The sequence below is a fragment of the Diadema antillarum genome, unplaced genomic scaffold (genome assembly GCF_040938485.1).
Source record: "Diadema antillarum isolate AM-2024a unplaced genomic scaffold, OU_Dant_1.0 seq00000920_RagTag, whole genome shotgun sequence".
NCBI lineage: Eukaryota > Metazoa > Echinodermata > Echinoidea > Diadematoida > Diadematidae > Diadema > Diadema antillarum.
The window spans coordinates 65241-77283 of NW_027271772.1; the positions used below are offsets into that span (position 1 = coordinate 65241).

Sequence of the window (12043 nt, forward strand, 5' to 3'; positions counted from 1 at the left end):
TGGCCGTAGTTTTGAAACCAACACCCCTACCCTCCATTGACAATACGTAAGAAATGCACATAAGTTAATGCTTTTCCAATGTGCATTCATAATCTATGGTATCATTGTTTTGCTGTTGATCTTGTTTATTATCTGTTTTTTCAGTAATATTTCGGCATCATCAAATCCCCTGTGAAGAATGCAAAACCACTGGCACTGCACATAGTCTCATTCATGAAAGTTCGTTCTTTACTCGCAGTGCTATAAATAGAGGGGTGTCGGTTAAAGTTGCTGCTGTGTTGGACACTTACTATACATTGTTTTATTTCTTTCTTTTTCTCCCAACCCAGAAATGCCACAAATTCTGATGAAAGAAAGGCCTTGGTATTGATGCAGTTAATGCACCATTCTTGAGTACACAGTGTGAAGGCATGAAAGGCTCTCTATGCATAGTCTATTGACAAGGTTTGACTGAGCCGCTTTGCTTCAAGGGCTGTCCTCAGGCTGAACGCACGGGGCGATGCACACACGATTTCCTGCGCAGGAAATGCTTCGGGATGCCAGAATGGGCCGCTCACGATTCGTCCACAAGCTCTTGTATGCTGGCGTCGTCGTCCTGTGTATTGTCAGCTGCTGGAATGCGAGACTACTCTACAACTCAAATGGTATGGGCCATTCGTTAAGAACAGGGCTGCCAACTCTCACGCATGGAGCGTGAGACTCACTCATTTTGGTCCTTTCTCACTCTAAAACTTTATTTCATTTGCATGCATTTCTATTGATCTCACTCATGTTGACTCCTAAATTATAGCATTGGCCTATGGGAGTCTCACTCTCAACTAGTTCCCAGTGTTGGCAGCCCTGTAAGAATGTAGTTTGCTTTATAATGACCTTTTCTATAAGTATAGTGATCTCTGTGGCCATCTTATGGGCAGATGGCACATGTCAAAGCATTGGGGAAAAGAACTTACAAAAATGACACCTTTGAAGAAGATTTGCAGGTTATATAACTTCTAACATATGTCGGGTTTATGTCATTTGTATTCAAGACTAGTGACTAATGTGTTTCCGAAAGCTAGCCACATGAGATGTGACAGTAAGTTTCACTTATCTTATGTTATATGGATTTATTTCAAAAGTAAACTTAATGTGATGATCATGTATACGTTTGGGTTTATGAATAGTATAACATAAAAGAAATAGACATAAATAAGCGCCGGATATTTGGTATTTTTACCTAGTAGAAGTCATGATTAAAAAAATTAAAAAATCAAAAAAAAAATCAAAAAAATCATGAGCATACATACTCGGGTTGAACTCTAACCAATGATCTCCTGATTTAAACCAGACAGGCATCATACCCACTATAATATGTGAATGTGACCCTGCATCACAAAACCAACAACAAGTCGCCTGACATGGATTTTTAGTAAAGTGCAGATTCTGAAAGAGCAGACTCTAAGCTTTCAAATGATGTATAACTCAATTCAAGTGGACTCCCCTAACCTACCTAAATACTGAAAGAGAGCACACACTCTTGCTCTGGAAGAGTGTGTATTGAGAAAAGATCTAGAGGCTCTGAAGTACAGAGTCTATTCAAACGCTTAATCTTTACCAAGCCGTGCCAGCTGTGAGATGACAGGGATAAAACACAGGATGTAAACCGTCTGAGCAACAACAATGAAAGGATTATCAGGTTAAGCTGTAATTGAGCATGTTCTATTCGATACATTCTGTCCATGGTTAATGCCAACTTTCAAAGCAGGTAGTATTATCCTTTCAAAAGTTATTAGACTTTTGAAAGTCTAATTTAAGTTTCAAAGTGAAGAGTGTGCAAAGGATTGCAAGAAATGAGAAGGGGCCTCTAAGACATACCTGATCATTCTACTCTACCCCCAAAAAGGGTTGTAGAAAAACTGCTGAAAACACACTTTCCCATTCATGTTATGATCCCAAACCAAAGAATAATGTAGAAGGATAGCTCTTTCAGAAAATTTTGAAAAACCAAAGAATGACCTGATTGACCCATTTTACCTTTTTTGAGCCGTCACGTAAAAATCAAGGGGTGCGACTTTTTGTTAGTTTTGTGATGCATGGTCTCATGTATATGAGTACAGAAACTAATTTGTCTATCAGTTGCAACAAAACCAACTTGATACAAGAATGCTTTAATTGGAGTATGCAGGAGCCTCTGCTATAAGGATTAGAATCAGCACTGGCTGACTGGCAGAAGCTCAGTAGTTTACGGGGACATTGTTGACAAGACATCTTGTCCAAGGGTGAATACTCTGCACAGAATATAAAGCCAAGATCAGGGCCCCATTTCATAAAAAAAGTTGCTATGATAGCAACTCTTGCTGGAATGGCAATTGTCATCATAGTAATGACAAGAATCCAGCTTCCTGATGGGCTGTTGCTACATAGGTGTACGTAAAGTTGCTATTCCAGCAAGAGTTGCCATCTTAACATCTTTTGTTATACAACGGGACCTGTGTAGATCTGTTTTTATAAAATCCAGTGTCTTGTCAACTACTCTGCAGCACTCCCACGGTGTTTGTGTCTCTCTTATTTTTTATTCCCAGATAATAACCTCTCAGGAAAACAGGCAGACTTCATGAAAAAGGTGGTAGGTCAGCGTGACATTCTTTTAGACACAGTTAGCCTCCTGCGCCAGAAGTGCACGGGCAGTAAACAACTTCATGGCAAGGTAAGATATCAGGTGGATTACAGTTTGTTCAAGTTTTTTATTTTAAAGCTTGTCAATTGCGGGTTAAATCTCATCGATTGGCCTCCCGTGTAAATCATTGTCAGAACAGTTTCATGACTCCCCAATGGCGCTTCTTTAGCCTAGCTGATGGATTGGCAATAATTTAATGACCACTCCTTTTGCTGTTTAGTGCATGAATCTTCCTTTAGGTTTCTGTCTGTCAGTAGTAGCATTTTGCCAGTGCCTCTGCAACTTAGTGATTTCAAGTCTTCATAAATGGGTACTTTAAAATGCCCACCCATATTTCAGAGTCTTTTTTTTTTCAGTACAATGGCAGAATTTTGTGTTGTATTATAGACAAGAAATCTGTTGTTAGTCCTACAAGGGACTGAAGCAAGCTATATTGTTTTGTTGTGATTTCTCTTCATGTGTCCTTTATCTATTCTCTTCTTTTCGTATTACTCTCAGTTTTTGTTTTGTTTTTACAACGAGACTGAATGTTTTGACTTTGCTGACAAGTCAAGATGACATGCTAAAATATGAATGTGTGGGCTAAAATCCTTCAAACATTCTGTTTTAGGAGTATTCTGTACATTTTTTTTTTTTGTGCAACACAACTAAAGGCTTTAATTGAGTTCAGCAAATTAACCTTCCCTTCTAACAACAACAACAGCAAAAATTCTTGCCCATCCCACGCCATTATCAATTTTTGTGTGATATTCACACCCAAAGAGCATCTTCATTGTTGTACAGTGTATGATCTGCTCTCAGACCTCCCAACCTTACTGAATTTAGAGAAAAAAGAAATCTGAATTTTGACCTTTCCCAGTTATGTTTCATTAGAAGTTTCCTATTTTTCGTGATAATTGTACTGTACACTCCTTTGGGAATTGTTTTCCCACTTTTGAGCCAAATCATCCTTATGTTTCAGGCAGAAAGGTTGGGAGGTCTGTACTCTGTATGATGTTGTGGAGCTGCCAGATCCAGGACAGGGTTTTTCAGGTATACGAATTTGATCAGAGAGACTGGTTCACCTTGCAGATGGGCCGAGGTTGGGACTCTCAGACAGAATATGATGAGCCGTCTGTGCTGGGTTAACACATACAGCATGCTGAAGGGCATAATCACCAGCACGGAATGATGTATTTTGGGTATTAAAATGTTTCATATTGTTGTTATTAATGCCAGTCATTTTGGACTGCTCCCACAATTTTCATGTTGATGCTACAGAATACAACATGTAATAAACCTCAACTATGGACAAAGCCAAGCAACTTGGACCTTGAGAAATCCCTCGTCTTGGGATACAAACGAGAAGTACCAGGTAGGTCTTCAATTTGCATCCTATTCCCTGTATCAGTGACACTGTATGTGGTTGAATGGTTCTAAATTTTTTGAGATATTAATAAAGCAGAGAGTGGAAATGAGAAATCATATATAAGAAATGTGAGGTATGACTCTGATTCCTGTTCATTTCAGAGTTATGTTCATAATGGAAACTTAGCTTTTACTTGCTCTCTTGCCCTTCAATAAAACATTTATTATGGTAAATTTGTTGGGCGTGGTGTACACAATTTTTTGTTTAATTTTTGCATTTTATTTTTTTGGGTACATTTCCATTAGTCTGCATGCACAGCATACTGTTTTATCTTTTAGAATTATGTACTAGCATTGCAACCAGCCATCCAGAACAATTTATATGTTTTTTATGGAAACTGCTGACAATTAGGATTGGTAAACCTGCTTCAACAATGTGGGGATTCTATGGAAACTTGAGTACTGAACTTGAACGTCTATCTGACTGGGATTTTGTTTTCCGCTTGTAGTTTTTCTGACCATCGGAATACCCACGGTACAGAGGGAGAGCGAGACCTACTTTTTCGGCACTCTGGACTCCCTCATCGAGAATACGACGCCGTTGGAGCATGCAGACCTCGGCATCCTCATCTTTCTGGCCGACCAGGAGGAGGAGAAGCGGCACGCCATCAAGAACGCGCTCCTCGACAAATACCTGAAGTACCTGGAGGATGGGTTCATGCAGGTCGTCCAGGCCCCGCCCTCTTTCTACCCTCCCCTGGACAAGCTGAAGAATAACTTTGGGGACACGGACGACCGTGTGCGGTGGCGGGCCAAGCAGGCCGTCGACTTCTCCTTCATGTTCCTCTACGCGCAGAGCCTCTCTGACTACTACATGCAGATCGAGGACGACGTGGTGACGACGCGAGGGTTTGTCGGCGCCATCCGGGAGTACATCGACATGAAGAGAGACGTCGATTGGGTGACACTGGAGTTCTCAGTCCTGGGGTTCATCGGGAAGCTGTTTCACTCGTCCGACTTGGACCGCCTGGCCCAGTTTGTGATGTTCTTCTACGAGGACCAGCCCATCGACTTCTTGTACAAGTACTTCTATGCTCTCAACGGCCAGCAGGACACACACCTCAGAGCGCCCTCGCTCTTCCAGCACATGGGCATGCAGTCATCGCTGAAGGACAAGAAGATGGATGCTAAGGACCGCTTCTTCGAGCCGGACGAACGGCAATTCCGCGGCAGCGACAACCCTCCTGGTGTCGTGTACAGCAGCATGAAGGCTTTCAGCATGTACCTGCCAAAGCTGTGCTACAGCATGCAACCGGGCTTCTTCTGGGCGGTTGCCCCTCAAGAGGGCGACTCGGTCATCCTCGTCTTCGACAAGCCGACGCCCATCACCCGCATCGCCGTGACAACAGGCTCCACCAACCACCCTGCCGACACCCTCCTGGAGGGATCCCTGGAGCTGAGTCCGGTATTACTGCAGAACAGTGGCGCAGACCCTCTCCCACAGTGCGGTGAGTATGTGGAGGTCGGCCGTTTCTTGGCCGGCCAGCTAGACGTCGCGGACGTCTCCGACCGCTTTCCCCGCAAGGTGGCCTGCGTGCGGATATTGGTGCTAAAATCTCAGGGTCAGTGGATGGCCGTGCGAGAACTAGCCATTTGGACACCGCACTGATAATGACAAGGTGACTGTGGGCTTGAAGGATTGTACCTTGTGTAATCTTCAAAGACTTGGTGACCCAGTCTGTCCGTGGGGTAAGCAGCATCAGAGCTGTATTCAAGTGCAAATTGTGAATTGATATGTGACAAGAGAAATATTAACCTTTGTGCCTCATTGATCCAAGACTAGTCTCTGGCAAGGCATACAATGTATCTTTCACATTTTTGGCTTTCACTACTTCTTATCTTTTTATCTGTTCTTGTAGTTGATGTAACATGGGGAGACCTCCAAATCTAATATATTCTGCCATGATTGAGACTGTGGCTTCATTCTGGAATACATATCCGTCTGATGCATTTATATTTTTATTTTTCCATGGTATACACAATATGACATTTGTGACGATGGGCATTTTAGGATTCAAAAGATTATTTTTGGGAAAACTTCATTGCCTTTTACACCACTGGGTATAAAGCACCTTGAAAACATGCGAACGTATTTGGGCCACCAAAAATATCTGAAATTTAAATTCTGTCGATTTTGCACATGCTTAGAAAGAAGAAATCTTCTGATATTTAACTTTTTTAAAAGTCTGTATTTTTGTATTTTTTTTCCACCAAATTTGGGTAGCTGTTCTTAGATGTTTACTGGTGTGGAGTCTTCATCGTTTGTCTGCATTTGCAATGCTATGTCTTGTCAAATTATCACAATTTCAAGCTTTGTGATTTTTGAATCGGGTGTGTTTTGGTATCCTTCCTGTGTGGTTTCACCCATACGCTTAATACAATTGTATGTCAATATTAAGAGGGGATACCATTAACCTTGTGTAAGGTTCCTTCTTCTTCTTTGGTGCTTGTTTCTGTTTTCTGTATGTACAAAGTATGTGGGAGCCTCTTCAATATTGTGCAATGACTATATCTGCAAATGTATATAGGGCCAAGGTATTATGCCTCTATGGTTTAAACAGTTTGTGATTCTGTTTTCTTGCGCTTGTGTAATTAGCACATGCGATGCAATGTCGTCGGAAAGTTCTGCCCAGATTTTTGGACGCGTGACCAGGTGTGGTGACATCCAGGCCAAGATAGAAATGGACTTTAATGAAATATTAATATGAAATTGACACGTTTTCAGCAAACTATCATGGGCTTCATATTGGGGGGGGGGGGGGAGAAAACTTATAGATTATTCCTCCTGAAGGATTTTGAATTTTTTACATGGCTAAACTATTGCTGTAAAAGCTTTTATTTTTGAGTACAGATATTATCACAAATGAGGAGGTCACAGACATTTTTGCAAGATGTTGTTTTTTCGCAATTGGACACTGAGGCTATCACTCTCACTACATACACACAGCATGCACACCCAGCAACCAAGACACTGCAATCTTGCGCTTGAGGTTCGTTGATGAGGAAGAATGCGCGTGACATTAAACATACTAGCATGAGTGTATCTGACCAGCCATAGCCAGGGTTTCGCCCAGGCTTGGAAGGTGCCAAATGCCACGAAATGAGCATGTTGATATTTGCACGCCGCAAACGTTATGCGATCAATATCAGATGGCGACATATAATTTTCATGTGTTGTTGGAGTTGTGGCCCAAGAGTGATTCACAAAATTCATGAAAATTAAACCCACATGAAAATAACAGCTTTTACAGCACTTCATTTCAAGTCATGCGAATTTAAATGATCTATATTCCTGACAAAATGTCATCATCTCCTACAAAGTGTATGTTATGTGGGTTCGTGAGACTACTTTGAGAATTCAATCTCTCAACTGAACAAATGAAAGACTAAAATAATGATTTTTTTTTCTTTTTCCTGGAAGAGGAAATGTTTTAGTCATTCTAACTCGAAAAGTAGAATTGGGTTGATGTAAAGTTTGTTTAACACTTCAATAAAACAAATAACAGAACATCCAAAGTGCAGGGACATTTGAAATAAAGTCTGTACACATGATCAAATAATGCTACAGACTACTGCTGTAAGGCTAGCATCTTAAGTTTATTGGTTCTAGGTGGAGTTACTCCAGAAAGGTACAACCTCACATACACTGTAAGCCCAGAATTTGTCAACCCAGGTACTTTGGTCGTTGAAACTAACCATTTTCCACAAGTCTTTCTGCAACAATAGGCTTATTGTGCAACATTCACAGGGTAAATCAGAATCTATTTTGTGTGTTAAGGGAATGGATGAGTCCACTGAGTGAAACTAGTCACACTCTGCAGTAGGCTAATTTGATTGCAATAATTTATTAATTATTTTTTAGCTGATGATGATATTCATTTTAATCTTTGATTTCTTTATCTTGTTTTGATTGTATTCTATCATGTGAATTTAAAAATTCATTCATGTAATTGTAAGTGGAAATTCAGTCATCGATTCACAATTTGTATATTGATTTTTATTAAACTTGATACTACATATGGCAGAGTCACAACTTGGTTCTGTTGTCTAGATATGCAGAAAGTGACTGACATAAAAGAAACGAGTGTGTTACATGTACTCTTGGACAAGAAATTTGTATAATTGTCTTTCAGCATCATTGAAAAGTCTTGCAGTGCAATCACAAAAACAGTGTTGTGTTTGAGGGACATATGTCAGAAATATTTCATTGGAAATGACCAGCTCACATAGAAGTGATCTTGACTGTCTTCTAAGGGCCTTTTGTGTGTATATAATGCACAATACTTGACTAATGTGTGGCACTGAAAAGGGTTGGCTGGCTTGATTTTTTATGACACATACACGTACGCTAATTAGTATGTGTGGGACTGAAGAGACCTTGTGCAATGTTGTCGGTTGTCTACTTTTATTTCATGCTTTACAGGGTGTCAGATTGATAGTGTGACCATCTAAAGCTGGATAAACGTTTCTTTCAGTTAATTATGTGCAAAAAATTATTTTTCTCTGTGGCAGTCTCATGCAATGTGACCCGCTACAACAAAAGGATCCTAAAGTCGCTGACGGGCGAGTCAAGCATGGCCCAGAAAAATGCTATTTTCAGGCCTTTCCTTTAATCATTTAGCTTCGAAATTTCGGCAGATGATAGAAGATGCATTAGACTACGAAATTATGTAAAAACAGAAATCTGAACGTTTTGACAGATTTTGGTGATCTGACTTCAAACTCGATTTTCTCGGTTCACCCGTCCGCGACTTTAGGATCCTTTTGTTGTAGCGGGTCACATATGTGGTGTACCATAGGCCTATACACTGTACATGTACATTGTACATCTGTGGTACAGTACTTACTGTATTTGATGTTTTGTGCGTGCAAAAACTGATATCTGTCCAGCATGCAGATCTAATTTATGCATGTTATGCTATGTGATATGTACAGTAATATATGAGAGCAGTCTGTGATTGTGATTTTACTGAGCATGGAGTTTGAGAAATTATGTCCAGTGCAGAAGCAGAGACTCCAACTCTCCCGTTTTCGACGGGAGATCTCCCGCCGAAAACCCATTTTTACAAAATCTCCCGTTCTCCCGTTTGAGATTTAATTTCTCCCGCCCTGGCTCTATGTCTCCCGTTGGAAAGGATTTCTTACTTATTGCTACTGTATGTTGAAAAAAAAAGAAGCCTTAGATAGCACCAGAGAGCATCTAGAATCCTAGGAACTTCGTACTTCGCACACATCAACTCGGAGTCTCCCGTTTGCTAGGGGCTTCAGGCGGGAGAATCTCCCGATCAGAAGGTGTTTGGGGTTGGAGTCTCTGCAGAAGTTATCATTGGCTATTGAAATACATACTGTGTAGAAGGTGCAAGAAATGTTGCCTCGCTGAGCAGCAGGTTTGTGTAAACATCAGTGCTTGTAGCTATTGGTTTGATTGCTCCAAGTTATACAATCATGGTTAAATCACTCTTAAAGTGCTGTTCTGCTGAATAACAGTTGCTGAAATTAACCATGTTTGGTAATCAGGAAAGAAACGAAGGAAAATATATATCACAATACTGTAAAACAAGAAATGTTCGCGTGCATTTTAATTTCGCAAATTTCGCAAGCGCCAAGATTCGCAAAATTAAAATGCACGCGAAATTAAAATGCACGCGAAATTTCTTATCTGCACTGTATGCATTGAACGCAAGAGGCAATTCGCGAAAATTTCTTGCCACGAAAAAGGCCGTCAGCTCCAATTTGCGAAAATTTCGTGCCGCGAATATATCATGTTTTACAGTATTCATCTCTCTCTTGCTCATTCTTGTATGCTGAACTTGTCGATGTAATATTGAGATGTTGTTTTCTGTCCTTTGAAGAAAAAAACAACAACAACAAATGAGTGAAGTCACTGTGGTAAATTACCAGGAGTTGTAGTTTCATTGTACGATTTTGCTATTGTCAACAGATCATTAAACTCATACAGTCTTGGTGTTGGTTCTGGGTACTCTCAGAATTGACGTCGTTATCAATGTAACCCACACAGAAATTGCATACTCCTTCATTTGTCACTACAAAAAATTAAGTTGCTATAACTGGCTCTATAATGTGCTTTTACCCGTTCTGTACTGAATTCTGAAATGCCCATAGGCCACCAGGTTCCCGTACAGAACGGGTTAAGATTGACTCTTTCAGTATCTCCTTGGGGTTGACCTGGTCTGTATTGATTATGCCCTAGGGCACTGCTTTCCTTTTAAAAGAGAATTCTACAAAAGAGATGAATATCTCTGGTATAGATTTTTATTTCTCTGCTACTTTCAATTTCTAATGTCATTCCTTCCTTTCTGTAATTAAAAAAAAAAAAAAAATGATCGATCGATCGATCAATCGATCAAATAATGATGTTAATACTGCTATGGTATACAATATCTCATCTGCAGGCAGAATAACCAATGTACACAGGTGCACATATTCATATGCTAGTATTTATGCCAGTATGTGTTGGGAGAATGGTTGTAATTATATTTTTGTGTATTCTTCAACACATATTGCAGTTTATTTATTCATTTTATGTATTTACTTATCTTTTAACTATTTATTTTTTGTTATTTGTTTATTTATTTATTCATTTATTTATTTATTTATTTATTTATTCATTCATTTGTATTTATTTGATTATTTATTCATATATTATTACATGGGTATTTTTTATTTCAGTAACCTGTAGATCTTAAAACTCAATCATGCTACATTGTATACTACTGAAATTCTACAACGTATGAGCTTTGACAAGCCATTGGTTGATAATTAGTGCCAGGATTCCCAGCCGATAGCATGATGTACAATGTACCAATTTTTGTATTAACCTTTTTGGGAATTTGGCGGCCCTACATCAACTTTTAGTGGCCCTGGGCCACCACTAACATTGCACCCTGACTATGTATGAAAGGCATTGGTGCACAACATAAATTACATGAAAGTGTTAGGCACCAAGAGAAAGAGAGTTCCTTTTAATAGGGAACCTGGACTGCATAAAAAAGATTAACACTTGAAACACATACCTGCATTACAAACACAAATGATAAGAACAAAAGAGAGTTGACCTACATTGTCTTGTGAATATAAATCATTGTACTCCCATAGCGAAATAAATGTGGTCTGCAGATGGTGTATGCTATTCGGGGGTGGGGGGGGGGGGGGGTAGAAGAAAAAGGGGATTTCATTTAAAATCACGCTTATGCACTCCAGCAGTGATTGCCCGAGGCCAAATTGGGCTATTGGACTTTAAATACTGGCCTATCCAGTGATTTTTTTTATTGTTTTGTATTTTTTTATGGACACTGTACAAATTTGGGCGTTGTACATGTTTGTCCATTGTTGAATCGTATTTTACATGGTAAATTGCAGATGACCTTACAAAACAGTTTCTGTGAAAGGAGTAAATAAATTGTAGAGTAGCCAACAAGAATGTTTTATAAATTCTCTATGAGGTGATGTTTAGAAGAATCTGTAGAAACCATTTTATAGACGACTGCTGGCACTTCTCTGCTATGGGTCTGGGTACTTGGGAACCGAGAAAGGGTGGTAGTGTAAAAGCTGGCAGAAATATTTCTGAAATTGCTAGAGTTAAACAAGTCTTTCATTTCCCTTTCTCTATAATTAATTTATGTCATACATTGTAGGTATACAGTTTGTATATACTCTTTTTTTTTTATTGGTCAGTATTGTCTTAAAGCAGTGGTCTTACACAAAGTCATGAAAGTAGGATTTGTAATTTTTGGTTTCAAATTTATTTTACACATGGTGTCCAAAATTACAAACAGTTTTTGGTAAAATGTCTTGCATATAATGCATGTTCTTGTATTCAGTCAATGCATTTGTAGGGATACAAGTGTCATGATTTCAGTGTAAGAAATCATGCATTTTGTCGATATTTATCATCATGCACATATTTTTAAAGAGTTTGTCACCTATAGGTATTCTGTGCCTGTCACCTATCCAATTGAT

At 39.5% G+C, this 12043-nt stretch overlaps 1 protein-coding gene across 1 annotated transcript; it reads left to right on the forward strand.

Annotated features, from left to right (window-relative positions):
* Positions 1 to 244: 244 nt before the first annotated feature.
* LOC139741334 (alpha-1,3-mannosyl-glycoprotein 4-beta-N-acetylglucosaminyltransferase C-like) lies at positions 245 to 5685 on the forward strand. Its single transcript, XM_071651916.1, has 4 exons — positions 245 to 644; positions 2562 to 2686; positions 3917 to 4010; positions 4513 to 5685. Exons 1-4 carry the CDS (start codon positions 500 to 502, stop codon positions 5670 to 5672), a joined length of 1524 nt encoding a protein of 507 aa, XP_071508017.1. The 5' UTR covers positions 245 to 499; the 3' UTR covers positions 5673 to 5685.
* Positions 5686 to 12043: the final 6358 nt, after the last annotated feature.

Coding starts and splice junctions, on each gene's coding strand:
- LOC139741334 (XM_071651916.1), top strand. CDS start 500: ATGCACACACGATTTCCTGCGCAGGAAATGCTTCGGGATGCCAGAATG. Junction 645..2,561: donor ACTACTCTACAACTCAAATG/GTATGGGCCATT, acceptor TTTTATTCCCAG/ATAATAACCTCTCAGGAAAA. Junction 4,011..4,512: donor ATACAAACGAGAAGTACCAG/GTAGGTCTTCAA, acceptor TTCCGCTTGTAG/TTTTTCTGACCATCGGAATA.